The sequence below is a fragment of the Rhynchophorus ferrugineus genome, unplaced genomic scaffold (assembly GCF_030347505.1).
Source record: "Rhynchophorus ferrugineus isolate W39M unplaced genomic scaffold, kcgeb_rfMv2 rfM4, whole genome shotgun sequence".
Lineage (NCBI taxonomy): Eukaryota > Metazoa > Arthropoda > Insecta > Coleoptera > Curculionidae > Rhynchophorus > Rhynchophorus ferrugineus.
Window position 1 is genome coordinate 21,812,847 of NW_027472583.1, and position 18,293 is coordinate 21,831,139.

Sequence of the window (18,293 nt, forward strand, 5' to 3'; positions counted from 1 at the left end):
TTAGTCATTTTGTCTACTAGAGTTAACCTAAAACCGTTTTATATTTCTTTTAACCCTTATAACCTATACAAGTTATAATATGAGAAATAGTTTTAAATACAAGAACAATTAATTTACTTTTTTTAAATATTTTAAAGTCCCCTTTTTACCAGCGAGGGTTTATCTGGACTGGACCTACACTTTAACGTGGCCTCCGAACCACGGTCCTCGGCATTAAGCCTACCGACTGGCCATTAACCAACTTAGAAAACATCCAGAACACATCCCGTCTTACCCAGCCTGGTTACTAGCGTGACTGGGATCATTCATGATCATTCAGTCCTTGTCGAATTTTACACTCTTGCTTAGGATAATCACAAATATTAAACAATCACAAACATAAATTAACAACCCTGCCATAGTAGGATGCGAACTCGCGACTATCGCAACGGTAGGTGGACCGTCCTGTCGCCTTTACTACTGCGCCAACCAAGCCGGCATTAATTTACTTGAAAAAAAGTGTTTTATTTTACGCAAACAAGAGGGGACTGGTTGAATGGCGATTAAAAGTGATACTGAGCTTAAAAACAGTTACAATAGTACCGATGTCTATTTTTAGATATCTTACTCGTAACACCATTCAAAACAGATGGTCCCTGAGATCACAGTGCAGTTTAGAGCTAGTGCAGTACTGGTGGTATAATACAACATATTTCCCTACATGTCATTTATTATACAGGTCTATAAAAAATCTATGAACAGTTTAGGTTTTGGGATGTAATCTTTAAGTTTTGGGTGTGCTGAATCCGAATATGATATTTTATTTGTCATAGGACGACCCACGTTTTTGACAATTTTGATAAATATGTTAATGAAGTTATTACATTAAAATAAAAGAGAATATACTTGCAAAATATTATTTTATTTACGAACCATTAAAGAAGCATTTTTTATCCCATACACATTAACCAGCACACTACAATCTTTTCTTTTTCCCTGTGAGGCTCCTCTTTGTACATTTTCGCTTAGGGAAGAAATCTATATGGGCTCAATCTTTTTAATATCCTGTTCACCTTGCTCTTCACTCGCATTTTTTTTTTGCGTGAGTTCTCCAATTTTTCCGGACACTAAACTATATGGTAATGAAGAAAAAGTACTTTTAAATTAGTTAGACAACCTATAGCTTGAAATGCTCTCTGTATTATTTTTACTATTCGTTTACAGTTAGAGTCCTTATGATTGTTTAAAAATCTCTCTATGGCCCCCTTAAAAGCTATTCACCCTTCTTATTGAGGAATGTCTGGTCCAACGAAAATATTTTCCTGCACCTTTACTTCTAACGGACCTGTAAACTTAGAAACTATGTATTTGAAGTGATCTCCATCTGTGGTTGATGTTGCAAATTGCTTCATCAATCCCAACTTTATATACAGCGGTGGTAAAACGTTTTTATGTCGAGATATCAATGTTTCTCAGAGGGCGTTCTTTTCACCAACTTTAAGCCCCCTCTGCGACAAAATATTTCCCATCCCTTAGAAACAAGTCAATGCTGCAGTCTCATAGCAAAGGACCCTATTTTTATAATAATTTCTCCTTTTCCAAATATCCAGATGTCCTAGATTTTTTCCATACTATTTTGGTTTTCAACACACCAAAACATATAAAGCTTGATTGGCGCAGTGGTCAAGGTGACAGGCCTACTGTGATAAATAGAGGACTTTAAAAAGATAAGAATAACAAAATACATAGAAATAATTTGAAAATACTTTAACAGCTTATTATTGCTAACCTATGTTATGAATCCAAAAATCTCTCGATATAGTTCATGCCAAAAATAAAAATAGAAAAATATCGCAACATCACATTATAATAAGACCGTTTTGGTTTGATTTACATCCTCTTGACAATCTGTTTGATATTTGTCTTGGTGTTGCGATAGTCACGAGTTCTAATCCTGTTGTGGAATGGTCGTAAATGTATTGGATTGTCCTTATCCAACAGTGCAAGATCCTAGAAGGAAACAATACAAGGAAGAACAGAGAACAGAACAAGGAAGGATTACAATAGGTTTAATAACTAAATCACCAATTTTTTCGTTGAGAATAATATTTATTCATACAAAACCGAGGGTGTTCTCGGCAATAGGGGCCATTAGAAGTTGTTAGTTTAATTACATGCAGAATTTTACCGAGCGCCAGACAGAGTGACAGATAACGGATCGAAAACGGGGTCGGGCGGAAGGGTAGCGGGCGAATGCCACCAACAGTCGGCATAATGAATCAGTCGCCGAATTAGACGGCCGAAAAATCCCGAACGATGTCGGATCTGGCCGGAAATCTCACCATTTACCTTGTCTCAAACTGTTGCTCGCCGCTCGGATATTTCCAGATGGCGTGTGAGGTGGCCATAATCGTTGGGATGTGATCAATAAAACCGTTTTATTAAGGGAATTAGTTGGCTGCCATAAAATTTCAATTGTTAGTCGTGATGAATATAACTAAATGGTTTATTAGCGGCTGAGCTGACAATAAACATTCGACGGTGACGGGAATGAAATTAAATATTGTAATAATCTGATACTATTGGATTATTGAGGAAAATAATGAAAAAAATGTAATAGTAATAAGATATTCACTTAAAAGTTACGATGATAATAATAATAACAGGATTTTATGAGTTGATATATATTGAACTCATTGATATATGTTAGTCGTTGACATTAATATGGTATTCTAATCTTGAAATTTTGAAAATATAAAATTTTTAATATTTTCCAAGCTTAAATATAATAAAATTTGGATTAAGTAAAATTGTAATAAGACTCGTATTTTTATTAGGCTTATAAATTTGTTTTAAAGATTTTTTTTAATTTGAGACTTTATTGCAAAGAATCGGTACAATGCACTTTATTCAAAATATTGTCAATCTATGGCCACTACACTTTCCCATCTTTCAGACAATTTACAGGTTCCATCTCAAAAGGGTGATGAATCGTTTGAGGGTATCCACGAATCGAAAGCGTGAAGCGCTGATCAGGCAGATCACACGACGCATACGTCAGAATGACTAATAGCTAATCAAAAGGAGCAAGATCTAGAAAATTCGTCGAGTCTACCCCACTCCCACTTTAATGTTTCCAAGTATGTTTTCAGCGGTTTTGCAACATATTGTCGACCGTTGTCATGCTGTAGAATAACACTGTTGTGTCTTTGTTCTGTTTCGGCCATGTATCACCCACACATCATGTCACAGTGCTTGACTCAAACGCATCAATTGCAGTAAAAAGCAATCCCCATTGATGGTTTCATCGAATAATACTGTCCATATTTTTTTTCACTTGTATTATCGGTCAATGGGTCCACTTTTCATCACCAATAACATTTTGAGACAAAAAACCTTTCCGATTTTGCCACTAAACTAAAACAGCATTTCGAAAATAACCAAAGACATTTGGTTATATTAAATTAAATAAGAGATTAAAATGGTTTATTATGTTACTCCTAACAATTATGCATATTCTTCCGGAGTTTTACATGAATGATCATCGAGGAACACCTTCAAATCTTCATCTTTTTTTTTGCTGCCCAGAACTCTCTTTGTATTCGGTGCCAAGTTTGATTAGAGAGGTACACATGTCCTGAATTTTAGAATTTTTTCGCAAAATAGTCATTGTTCAACGGCATTTTTTAATAAAACAACTTTCTTTAACATTTAATCTATCAGTTTTGAAAAATATAGTTTAAAAAAACACTTTTAAAGTTTCAAAATCGTATAACTTCACGAAATATTAGTAAAGTCGTCCTCCTTATCTCAATCCTGTTAGCGCAGCTAAATGCAATTATCCTTCAAAGTCCTTATCTTGCTCTCCCATCCTTGTACTAAGTGATCTAGACTAACCTGTTTTAAGATACTTTATTCTCAGAATGCTATTTGTCTACGATGCCAAAATGACTAAATTTTTAAAAACCGAAACCAGTATTTACATGTTTAAATCGATGGGATATAGTTGCGTAAGCTTCACAAACTATTCGATGACCTTCAGCCGCCTTTTTCTTAAAATTGAGGTACGAAAATCAAACTTCCCGCAAATACTATTTACTCGGTACAAATTCAGACATTTTCAACGCACAGAATATATGTTTTGTCCAATCTTCGATGAAATGAGAAGTACTGAAAAGTGAAGCCTCTCCATGAGGCTACAACATGAAGTTTATTATAACTGTACCCTGTGCACTATAATACACAGTAACACCATCTATAAATCCTTATAAATAATTTATAAGCCATGCAAAATTTAAAAATTCCATGGAAGAAATTGTGTTTAACTTTTTCGTTTGACTTACTATACTTTGATACAATAGAAGAATTTCTAGAGAAGGTTTTTAGCCAATTTTAAGTGAGTCGGTTCACTAGAACTTGAGATATTATATCGACCGATTAGCAAAATAGTTTAAAGACAATTGCGTTTAAAGCCCTCTTAAAGGCTTATTCATAAATGGGAAAAAACGATTTCTCAAATTTCTAGATTGGAATACTCCCATAAGCCCACCAAATTCGGGATATCGGGATCTTATTGTTTTTTGTTCCATCTTTATCTATGGATAATGATAAAGATAACTTTACAACCGTAACTCAGTGGTATTCGAACCCATGACTACCACATCAATAGGAGAACTTTCCCATCCCCTTGATTACAGTGATTACCAAGTGATTATTATTATTTTACAACATCGAATAAAAAGTCTACGGGAGATATTATTTGCAACTAAATGTTCAACAATTTCGTACTAATGAATCTTATGTGTAATGATTAGCTTCTACGGATATTTATAGATCATGATATCTTGATCATGATAAAAAAAACCTGAACAACATTAATAATCTATCTTCATGTATACTTGTTGTTCCTCTAGGATTTAATATATACTGTAAGATGACACTGTGTGTATTTTCCTTCCATAATTCAGTTTTTTTCTCTTTCAACTTTTACATCTAGCTAATCCATGAGGTTACAAGAATAGTCTAGTTTATTATGTTGCCAGTTTGAAGATAGTTCAAGAAGAAAATTCCTTTTACATCCCAACAAACAACTTTACGAATCTATCTTGATCGATTTGTAAAGCTCAACTCTTTAAGTATTGAACTCGCACCGAATCTTAATCTTTCGTATCAATTCATAAGTTTTATCCATAGCTATTGAATGACACCTGTAACATATTTAATTGCATCAAACTATCATTCTAATGTGCTATGCTGCAATATTAATAATTGGCAGATCAGACAAGGGCCTGTATCACATCTTCTCTAGGTTAACTGACGATTCGATAAGCAATTGCGGAAACAATGCCATTTTGTATTCAATACAAAACTTGAACTCGTCTAAAGATGAATTTAATAATAATTATATCCTAAGAGCCCCAAAAATCATCATCAACAGTCTAAAATCACTAAACTAACAAATAAAAGGAGAAGATTTTTCTACAGTAATTTGCAATGATAAAACCAACCATCCCTTCAAAGACACCGGTTGTAGTTTATTCCAAGCTTTAGATAAAACACAATATGATTTTATAACAGAAAGATTTAATTCATACGTAAAAAAGCGGAAAACTTCTTGAAGATCGTAATATATTTGAATAATATAAGTTACGGTTTTAATTTAATTCGTTAAATATACAGCGTCGGAATATATGCAACTTAAATCACTGAAAGTTATATATTATATCCTTAACCAAGCCATTTATATTCAAGTCATTCTGACGTAAAATGGAAGTTATCTACCGTAACAGTGAAACGAACTTCGAACTTGCTTAACTTTGTAAACTGTAAAATTTGTCAAAATTCTTAGTTCGGTAATTAATATGACAAGAAAAAGATTTATAATTTTCATTATTTCGCAAGATTTCAAACAGCCCCTTCATATTTTATAATTTAATAGGTCACATAAACTGTCAGGGTATTTACCTAATTAAAAAACCGGAACGGTAATACAAGACTTTTCTATTCAATTTTAAACACAATACCGAATTAATATACATAAACTTAATGAAATATCAATGAGAACATCAAATATTCATTGAAATAAATTGGAAAATAAATGAACCAGTTTAACGCGGCCATTCTCCGGAGTTCCACGGAATTTTTCCCAATAAAAGTGGTATTTTTTAAATCGAAATACGACGCTTATTTTAAAATTGCCCCTTGGTTTCCAATATTCCCACTGGTATTTTTAACAACCGCAATTCAGACTTCATATCCAACTGTTCTTATCCAACTTTTAATATTGTTATTTTACAATTTTGGTTTCTCTAATGTAAGTAAATATTTTGATGCGTATAGAATCTTTTAGTCCTTAAAATAGTTTTTATTTCAACTATGTTTTTCTTATTTGAGTTAAGAGCTTTTAAAGACGCACCTAAAATAAAAGATATATTGATAACGTATTAATAATTAAGGGGGTGTCTTATCTAGAATTTTTTTTCGCATTTTTAAAGCTCCACTCTTTGAAAATATAGAAGGATTTTTAATCATTCAAGTAGCTATATCATTGACATGGAACCTAAGATGCAGCATCTAAAAACGATGCGTTTAACAGGATACATTAAAAATCATCGTGCCCTGGTAAATTGAATACACTGCGCTGGCGCGTGCGTCGACACTGTTAGAAATATTTGAATATTCTCAGTGTTGCTTCGGATGTCATGAGTAATATTGTGTCTTAATTATAACCAAACTTCTGATATCGGCATAGCATTATTCTTCAAGACATTTTATCTTCAAACATTTTATAGGAGGTAAAAAGAAAAATAGAGCATATTAAATTTTTAATTATAAACTAAAGGATATAAAATAACGAACTTTAACTAAGCCATAAACATTTACTAAACTTCCACATATTTAGATAATAAAAATGTATTGTATATATATATAATTTTATAACTTCCTTGCAGATACATTCCTTTGTACTTCTGCCACTATTTACCAAACAATTACAATACAAAAAAGTTGCAATAGAAGATTTTTCCAAATAAAGGCAAGGTTAATATGTTTAATGGAAAAAGGGCCACTAAAAAACCACCACCATATTTAATGAAATCAAGACTCAAGTACCTAAAAACTCAACGATGTTAATATTTTGTTTTTTTTATATATTGTTGCTTCTTGACTTCTTATTCCCAAAGTAATTCTTTAAGCAATATTTTTTTTCTTTGTCGTCCTGTGCCTTCCAACTTTCAAAGCCTTACAAGTGCTTAAAATAAAGATTAGACTGTTTAACATCTGTATTATGGATTCGACAAAGATGTTGCCGAAATTCAGTATGTATGGATACTAAAATCATAAAATTGAGGACACGCAGAAGGCAGATGATCCTTTTTGTCATCGGCTTTAGTTGTGCAGCAAGCTCATAGTGAAATGCATATGTCTTAGTACAAATTTGACATATTAATTTACTTACACTACAAAATTTAAGTTTTGGAGTACGGGTGCGGTTAGATAAAGACAAAAATATTCGGCGATTTATTTCGGTACAAATGAAGTCTAATTATATGCAGAAGGAATATTTATTTTTAGACGAACGGTTATTAAATAATAAACAATATATTAACACTAAACACTAACCCACTATAAGAATATAAAAACAGAAAGAAATGCACGTGGCAGGGTTACCTTCAGGTGTTACGAACAGTGGCACGTCTGATCACTTTTTTAGAGTCGGGAACGGAAAAACCTAACCTTCCAGGCGTCGCGTCATCCGCTAGCTTTACCACCCGAGGTTGCCACGTCGTACCCTCTGTCAGTACCCCTTGTTGCCACCTCACCGTGGGTGCTAACTTCAGGTATGTGCAACGCCTCGAGTAGATCTGTAGGCTGCTGATAATTGCGGGAAAATTCGAAACATCTGAAGGTCGCTACAAAGTCATTTAATTAATTAATTTATCCTATTTGTAACAACCGAATCTAAAATTAACTTACCTTTAACTCTCCATTTTTGTAATCCTATAAAAATGCTAAAATATTAAATTAAAAGGCCTTCTTTTTAAGTAAAAAGGAACGTCAAAATATAATTTTATGAAAAGCCATATCAAACGCTTTAATAAATATATGCAAAACGTTTAATCAGAGCAATACGGTACGTCGCCATTTCTTTTGAGGAATGCTTGCAATACCATACAGGAAAATTGCGACTGTTTAAATAAAACAATGGTATTTTTATTTTATTTTTTTTTTGATATTTCAGATCTTTTTTTAAAAACTAAAAATCCAAATTTTTCATAGTTTTACTTTGCTGATTAAAGTAATTCAAATTATGATGCTGAGCATTTCTTATACTTATGTTGTGACTAAAACATAATTTGTTGTGGAAAAATAGATTTTGATCAAAAATAATAATAATTTTCGCCATTCTTTTGATACTAAATATAATTTTATAATAACCTAGAAAGTAAGATCGGTATAGCCACAGAAAAATAATAATTGGGTTAATAAGTTATGTATACAATGTGGTTTATTTCATATCGTCTCAGAAGTTTTGAGTTTTTTCCAAATGCACCACCGTAATCAGAACTATTGACGGGCCAATTCTGATCTCGCGTTTGAGATATATATGTATAGTATGCAATTGTCATCATTAGTGGGAGAACTGGAGCTGGGGGAAGACTGTACTACTCAAGCAATAAGCTGATGTTGGTACCATAGAACTTACAAGCCATTCTGGCCTCTGGTAATGTTGTTCCTCTATTTTCAGATCGCATTTTATGATATATTCAAAAGGCTCTTTTTGTCACAAAAGTTTGTAAGCGTTAGTTCGCCTTTCATTTAAGAGACATGCCCAATCTATTGAAATATGCGTCTAGTGCTAACCTGCGACAATAAAAAATTAAGCATACAAGAACGTTTCATTATCCATTGTAGAAGATAAATATAACCAGATTTAGTTTTAGAACTGAGGAATCAAATTGTTCTTTTTGGTTTTGCTACAAAATGTATATATTGTAGTATTAGTTATATTATTATTATAAATGTGTATATAGTATATATTTATAACCTAATATTATTAAAAAGTGCATTAAGTTTGCTCTACCCTCACTTTGTATTTTTATACTTCTTTCATTTCTAAGAAATGCTGAGAAGTTGAATATTCTATTTGCCGAATTTGTCACTAGCTTCATTTTATTAAACTATGTATGTTCTTGGGAGACGTGCAGGACAATTTTGACTCAATTGGTCGGCAGGACTGTCGCAGTGAACACCGATATAATATAGCAGCAAAACAATTCCGACAAGAAAATGTTCCTCCGGGTATTTCATGAAGCTATGTCATATAATATCATTAATTAATAACTCAGATGCTTGGCTCTCAACACATTATTGATACATAAGTTCACGCCGAAAGATATCAATTAGATTTTCCAGAATCCCGAACATCTAAGTGCAATTAATCAAAAATTTTCTTAAAAATCAAAACACAAAACACGTTTCAACTGTGCTACCTGTAAAAATATTTTTATCTGGAACATGCTATGACGACATGTCATTATTCTATCCTGACGAATAATAAACAAATTAGATTACGGTGTTTTTTACATCTTTTATTTGATACACTTAGTATAAGTTTACATTAATTTTTTTTTGAGCCCATGTTCATATATATCTTATATGTTTTCAATAACTTAAAGTTTTTTAAAATATGGACCTGAACATATTGTTTAAGTTCTCTGTTTTGTAGTACCTAAGAAAAAAAATATTTTGAAAGCTTTCATTATTTGCATATTTTCATTATGCCCTTTAGTTTTAAAGAAATATATGTATAAATTTTTCCACTAAAAAAAAGTAGCAAAGAGGAAAAATTTCACGGTTTCACATACATTAACATAGGAAGGTTAGGATACATATATAGATTCCGCTAGATCTTTCTGATCCTGCTGGATCTAGAGATGTGACCGCTCATTGTAATAATAAAAAAGTATCAATTTCAAGGTTTAGTACATCTGAAATCTTCATCACTTCAATAGAAAACATAATTAATAAAAAATACCTCTACTCTCTTGTAAAATGCAGGAAATAATTTGGCTAAAATATTAAATAAAAATCTCGATTTACGTGTAACGATAACACATTATCGATAATATAGTATACGATAAGATTTTATAGGAAAATTAACAGTATTTTGGGATTAAAAAAAAACATTGGCAAATTTGTATTGCATCAATTGGAGAGTCCATTAAAAACACCAAAAATAAAACCAATTCCGATGATTAAATGAATAATGTGTGTTTTATTTCATAACAGGTCCGTTTGAAAATTGTATTTTGAATTTTAGCACTTTCGAAATATCTTGATATTAATTATAATGAATTATTACATATAATCCCTGTAATTTAAACTGTTGAGAGCTATGAATGACCAAATTCTACAGCTTATTTTTAGCAACAGATTTCTGGTGTTTTTAAATTGCCTTAAAATTTTTAAGCTGATTAAAATAATTCATATTATTATGCTGAGCTGTTCTTATATGATATTCTCCGCTTGTCCCTCGGAGTTTATTTTTTATGTTCTCGCTCACTTTTATTTGCAATATTTATAACACATTCGGATACTATACGTGAAAAGCATCGACTTTATCAAAAAATATATGCTATAGAAATACCAATATATAAAAAATGAGATTTGACTGAGAGAGAAGCTCAGTTAAAAATAGATGTTACGTTTCGAAAGTTATGTATTATTTAGCATATTGTTAACATGCTACATAAAACACTGACAACACAGTTTTAGTTTAAATTTAGTATTCATCTCTGTATTCCAATATTTATTGGCCTAATCTCTCGAATGTCTCTTCCATCTAACTAAATTAAGTGTAGAGAACAAATTGTACATTCGACTTTCTCCACCTTGTTGGCATATCGAGAATTATGTCGAAATTATCATAATGAATTAAAGTTGTACCGTCAAAACCATTACATTGTTGTTAGTAATAGTTCATATGTAAAAATGCTTACAAATTGTTCATAAAGTTTTCAAATATTTCGAAACAAGAGCGCATTAAACTTGTTTTAAAAAGTTCAACTAATATCTGACATAAGCCATGTGATTATAAAGTAATAAAGTTAGCCATTAATTCCTAAGTTTTAAAACCATTATTTCTATGTTATTGCCAAAAAATATGAGAGCTTGAACTATTATTTTTTATCATAGAATTAACATTACAAAAATGACACGAAAGTTTCTATGTTTTAAGTTGCGAATGTTCGTATTTACTTTTGTATATTAGTACAAATAAAAGCAATATAAAGAAAGCAATAATAGCAAGTTAACAAATAAGTTAACTTTAATTAATTATTTATTAACTTAAACTAATAAGTCTTTTATATTTTTAACTTAATATATAACATCAAATTATTAATAATTAAACGACTTGGTGACCGTAGTGAATTGTATTTACAACTGTAAATGTACATAACTCTATCTTCTGGGATGGTATCTAATTCGACCACTCTAGCACAAATTAAAATACACTACTATATTGTCGGCTTACTATTATATAGTACTGTTTGGGCATGCTCCAATTTCCGATATTCATTCCTAGTTTGTCACTCCGAAGATAAAGTATATGGTATTATACATACTAAGGTTAGAGTGGTTGTTTTAGATTAAATTTACATCTTTATTATTTCGAAGGAGATTAGCAGCAGACAATATAAAAATCCGTTACAAATTATTGACAACTAGGTAGGAATCAAAAAGAAACTAAGGCTATTGACGTAAATTTGAAAAATAAACTAGTAAATTTGAACATTACAGGTTATTTAAAAATATATTATTTATTCACTATAAGGTTACTAATATTAGTCATAATCAGCGGAAATAACGCAAAGTAACTCAATCCCAAAATATGTTTAATAGTCTTACTTCTAATTTATGAAGTTGACTTGACGTTTTACATTTTTTCGTTTGTTGCAATCACATTTATATTATAATGTTATATTTGTATACCCACTTTCAGTATATTTTTGTTTATTTATCAGATGAAAACACTAATCATAAAGTAACAGAATTTCAAGTAAAAATACGAAAACTAAAATACGTTATTTATATGGAGAGCTTTATTTTAAATTAGATTATTTTACTTATCTAGATCTAAGTTAATCTTATATAAGTACTATCTTTCGTATATTCAAGCAGTTGTATTTTCATATTAGTTAATATAAATATCGATTTGTCTACAAGTGCTACAAGTTAGAAAACACTATATTATTTTTTCATTAAACAGAAAATAATTGTATTGTTTTAAAACACTTATTAACGAATGATTTGAAGAGTCTTCTCTCATTGAGAAATACACCTGTTAAACGATAGATTCGACACAGGAAAAACCCAAACTGATAAAAAAGGAAATTCTTATAAACTAAATAAATGATAAACTTAATATTATTTTAGATAAATATGAATCTTAAAAATTATTTTAATACTGATTGTACAATTTTGATAACACAATAATGACAAAAAATCATCATTTAACAATTATTCAGCGTAGTGGTGGAGCCTGATCCTCTCACCTCTGGACGAGAATATACTTCTTGTTTTTCCACGTGAGATCTCCAACATGGAGAGCCGCAAAGCTGGCCAAAGGACTTTCAATCCTTTTAATTCCAATTTTTAATTGTGGAAATATCGTATTAGAATATGTTTTTAATCCGTACTCTCTCTGAAACTTGGAAAACATCCGTATCTTGGGCTGTTCTCCATGTTTCTGCAGTTGCAGGCCTGTTGGTGCTCAATACAATTCTCTGTTTCAGAGTTGAAGCGATGTCGTCGGACGTGGCTAAAAATCTGAACAGTTCTCGGTATTCGGGAAAGTGTCTGATACGCTATCGGTTTCAGGACGTGTCCTGGCGTTAAGTTTTCTGGAAAAATATGCGTCCGAAACTAATTGACCTCGGCGACGAACGGCAGCGACGCCTCTTTCTCGCCACGACGCCGACGACGATTATCACGCTCGTACGTCCCCTGAACAGCACGTGAAACAATTGACAAAAAATCGCCCGACAACGAATTTGTGTTGGTGTCCGTAGGAATTTCAAAGAGTGATATTTAGTGTGCGATAGGTTTTTATCGAGGTATCTATACTAGCGTCATCTTGTCCACCGATCGAATCGTTATAAAGTATGTTTGGACTTTGGATAAAAAATTAAATAATGAAATTAAAACCACCATTATTTTTAAACGGTTAAAGCTGATAAAATGTGCCTTTACTGAAGGCGAACCAAAAATAATATTATCGTTAATATCGAAATAGAACTCAAGAACTCAAATCTGGAGAATATGGTGAATAGGGTAGAATTTCTCATTTTAGTGTTTCAAGACAGCTCTTAAGTTACGCAAGGTACTGACATATAATAAGAGTAGATAGATATTCTATTGACATCCGATAAAACGCATAAGTTGAGTTCCATAGAGTGTTCCTATAATAATTTCTCCTCATTTTAGAAACTCTTAATACACCATAGGGGTGGATGGTATACCATAGACAACCAGACCGCCATGAGTAGTCGATTTCGTCGAAAATGTATGACCGAGATATTTCCACATTTTTTCCGCTACAACATCAATGTTAATTGATATTTTTTTGTCTCAATCAATTTCTGCCTAAAATATTATTTGAAAAACAAGACAAATTAATAATGTATTTTCGAATGCACGATTCCAGTCAAACCTTAAGTTTATAGTCGCTTTATATGGGTTTCTCTCGACGGCTATTGTCAAATCAGCTGAAGATCTTTCTGATCCAAAACTGGTGTAGTGGATTCATGTTTAACAAATCTTTTCATTTCATATGAACGCTTTCAGACCGAATTCCAATTTGTCGATCGCTATTTTTCAGATACTACTGTATCCCTATGACAATACAATTCCTTTTAATTGCAGGCTTGGTTCCACCTGCTGTTGCGATAGGCGCGGGTTCGAATCCTGATGGGGAATGATTGAAAATTTATATTTGTGATTGTTTAACATTTGTGCCAGTAACCAGGCTGAGTAAATGGGTAGGCTTAATGCCGAGGACCGTGGTTTGGAGCCCACGTTAAACAGTAGATCCAGTCCAGATAAACCCTCGTTGGTAAAAGGGGCAGTTTAAAATATAAAAAAAATTCTTATTAGTTCACTGGTTTTTTGACTATTTATCGATAGTTTTTGCAACACAAGTCCTTTTTAAAGAATTATCATACTCAATTGATCCAAAAGGTTATTAGCTGACTGTGGTGAATATTATCCATGATCAAAATTCTTTTGAATCTTAAAAATAGAACACTAAGCCAAGACCCATCCATTATGATGATAATACATCCAAAATAATTTAATCCTTCCTAAAGTCACACTAGAATGCTCTTATTTTATTATTACCTAACGTTTCCCACATTGTATTCAATAGCGTTTGTTTGTTCATTTGATTTTTACCCATTTACAGATGGTAGGGTAGATAGCCTAGTTCAGCTGGAGACTTACTGGAAGAGAAGAACAACCTTTGGGTCACTAAAAATACTTCCTTTCCTCTCCTACCTCTTTAAAGAATAGATATTTATCAGCAAAATTAAACAGTTTCTGTGTTCCAATTGTGAGGAACCAGTATCAGTCTCTCATGTTTTGGTGAAATGCAGAAAGTGATTAACTCTTAGAAGAAACTATGGATAAATTGATCAATTGAAGGATATGTTCTTGCCTCATAATCTTCTCATATTGTTTGATTTCCTTAAAGAATTCCTCTCGGTTGTTATTAAAGTCTAATTTTAACCTGTACATAACTTTATTTTAGGATGACTTTTATCTATTTTATTTATTGTGTATTTGTTCGTCCACATATTTATTTTGCCTCGATATTTGTCGTGTAGGTTTGGTTAGTGATCTACTTCATTGTTTTTTTCTCTATTCTAATTTCTAAATTCTAAGCATTGTAACTATTTACTAACTAATCGTTTTTGTATTCCTTGGAACGCGAAACTTACAGGGGCTATTTAGCCTGGGTTGTCGTTAATAATTCTTGATCTGTGTTGATTGTCTCTAAAAAACACAAAAAACCAACAAAAAAACAATAAAGTCAATCGATCAAAAAACTTCATTTAGAAATAATATTTTGTTTGGTTTCGTATGAAAAATTATATATTATAAATTTAAAGAATGAACATAGTTAATTTCTGGTAACTTTAACTAATCTATATCTATCATACTCAACCCAGTTTAATATATTCGATAATAATTAAATTTTAGTCCAATAAGTCTTACAAGTATTTGTCTTCGTTCTTTTTCGTCGTCCAGGCTATTCTTCATTGACGATGGTTGGGATGTGACAAAACAACACCAAAGGTGTCTAAAAATGTTTGATGGACTTCAGCAACAGATTTTTTTAAATCAAGTGACTAGAATTATGATGGACGAAAATACAATTTAGAGCGTTATATGATTATCGTTTCTATATATTGAATAACTCACTAATACTAATTGAAAAACTATTATTTAATGTAGAGTAGATAGGTTGCTTAACAATTGGGTTTACATTGATACTTGGCATTTTCATTCATAATTTTGATATCTACGTACGCAAGCACCTACTATTTCACTACTAGATATTATACCAGATTAGAAGTAACATTTTGTCAACTATATCTCATAGTACCTAATATGTTATTCGTCATTGAATTCCTTTCAGACGATTTCAGATTCTTTCTTTTCTGCCTCCGTTCAGACATGAAAGCATGAAAATTTCAGTACACTGTCTGGTTAGGGTCCAGACCTTTACGAGCGATATTTAAAATTCTGTTATATTTTGCTACATTTGTCATTTAATCTGCTTCATAACAAAGTCCAAACATACTAAATATGGTACCATGTTAAATATTTACGCTGAATAAGAGCTTTTTTGCTGTTTTGGATTTAATTTATACCATTTAGGATGGCGAGCTTTATGTTTTACGATGACCCTTCCATGAATGCGCATTATACGACTATAATTAAAAGAAAAGGACAGTGGAACACTTTTATTTGGTTAAGATGGACAGAAACTGTTATTGCGAATAGTTGTTACGTTTGATTAAAACAAATGAATGAATTTATATGATCAATTTTTAAATAGTGATAACTCAACATAATTATTCTTTTAACATACATTTTCAAGACATTATATAACATATTAGCTTTATATTAATAAAAAACATTTTTGTTTATCTTGTTGGAGTAATTCAGCAGTACCTCGGTCGTAATTTTCCATTAAAAGTTATGTTTCGCATACGAGAACATCCAAGCGCGTAATTAATCTCAATTTTAGGTTCATTAATAGTTTTAGAACCGAATATTCTCAACAAAAAAATACAAAAAATGTTTGAGTATTCAGAACAATTTAATATGCACGATTGAATATCTACAGTATTGGTCATAAATGGACAAACTTCCTAAAGTAAAAATGTATATTTTTTGTATTTCCTACAAAAGTGAATACTATAAATACTACAAGATAGATATCATGAAAAATGTCTCAGTTTGCGTCACCTGACCACAATATTAGTTCTGAATAATCATAACTCCAATTAATGTCCTATATATATATATATATATATATATATATATATATATATATATATATATATATACATATATATATATATATATATATATATATATATATATATATATATATATACATATATATATATATATATATATATATATATATATATATATATATATATATATATATATATATATATATATATATGCTCTTGTGTGTATTGTAATGATGTTTGTACATTTGAATATACATTAAATATTTAATATCATGCATTTAAGTAACAATTGTGGAAAAAAGGAAATAAGTTTAGAGCTTTGGGTACGAAATTGATAATACAATAACATTTAAGCATAACTCAACTTTGTTCACGAAAATGTTCTCCTCCAAGAATAATTTGTTTAATGTCTTTATTCTAGAACGATTTGTCTTTGCTTTCCAAATATGCGAAAACTTTGGCAAATCATTTGTTCTTCATTGTTAGTAAATTCTTTATTTGTGCGTAATATATTTCAGTGAAGCATTCTTTTAGTACATTGGAGCATTTGCAGTCGGCAAACAACCAGTTTTTGACTTATGTCACGGTCTCAACCAGTAAAACTACCGTAACTTTCATATGACCCCCCAGATTAATATAAAATTCATCAGTCATTTTAGGTTAGGAATTCTAAGTTAAGAATTTAGGATGGTTAGGAGGTAACATCGTCTATATGTCAGGGCTGAAACTTGGGACTTATGGGCTATTACTTTATAATAATATAAGATAAATTTGAAAGAATTTCACAGTGAATGAATCATATGGAATTATATTATATTAAGGAATAATATATTTAAAAAATATTTATGTATTTATTTAAACTATTTATTTCAAAACATTATCACTGTTCATTAAAGTATTATTTCAGTTGCAAGTACCAATTTTGCAATTTTGAGGATGCCTAATCTCTACTAATATTATTATGTTGGGTATATTATTACTAACTGATTATAATCCTATATCACTATATATAATGAGGCTAATACGTGCTTATATTTTTAATATATTCCTCCCAGAGGGATATTTTTCCATTGAAATAAGCTATTATTATTAATAATATACGATAATGATACTTATTGAATGAAGTGCTATGTACTTCATCAAAGATCATTAGTAGTCATCAAGATTTGAGTAATTAAATTTTTCAATAGCATGTTACTAGCATATTAAAACTGTTTTATTTGTAATTATATTTATAAAATCCAAGACAGTGAACAAGTTCTTAACATCTTTAATGATCGATCACGGTGAACAAAGTTTGGTGTTATAGTATTCGTGCCTCATCAGGAAACATATCATGATAGAGTCTATGTCGCGGTCATCACTTAAAACAGTGCCGCGTTGACTGGTCACCATGAGCGACAGACACCTGACGAACGGTTCGGACAATATGGCGCCAGCCGTATCCCACCCTTCATACCAGGACGCCAACGTCGACCATGTAATCAACGAGTACATGGAACGACTGGGTACGCGCCTCAACATCCTCGAGACTGAGCTGAAGTACGCCTGGCGAGCTTTGGACCTTCTCAGTCAGGAGTACATCAAAATGTGGGAACGTTTGGAAAAGTTAGAAGGATTACTGTTCGAACAACAGAGCGTTATATCGCAACTACTCAATTTTTACACCTCAGGAGGTACCAGTCACCGATCTGGTGCAACTGTTTCTATGTTAGAAGGTCGTTTAGGTATTGTATGCTATCCATTAACTTCCTAAAGATTAAA

The 18,293-nt window shown here is 31.4% G+C and overlaps 1 protein-coding gene across 4 annotated transcripts in view; it reads left to right on the top strand.

Annotated features, from left to right (window-relative positions):
• The window catches only part of unc-13 (protein unc13 homolog), a 271,585-nt gene that overhangs the window by 117,166 nt on the left and 136,126 nt on the right, over positions 1-18,293 (top strand). For all 4 annotated transcript variants that reach the window (XM_076403193.1, XM_076403196.1, XM_076403194.1 and 1 more), the window contains exons 2-3: positions 12,777-13,097; positions 17,839-18,256. In XM_076403193.1, coding sequence (XP_076259308.1) covers positions 17,923-18,256 — 334 coding nt within the window. In that variant the 5' untranslated portion in view covers positions 12,777-13,097; positions 17,839-17,922. The remainder of the gene's footprint in view (positions 1-12,776; positions 13,098-17,838; positions 18,257-18,293) is intronic.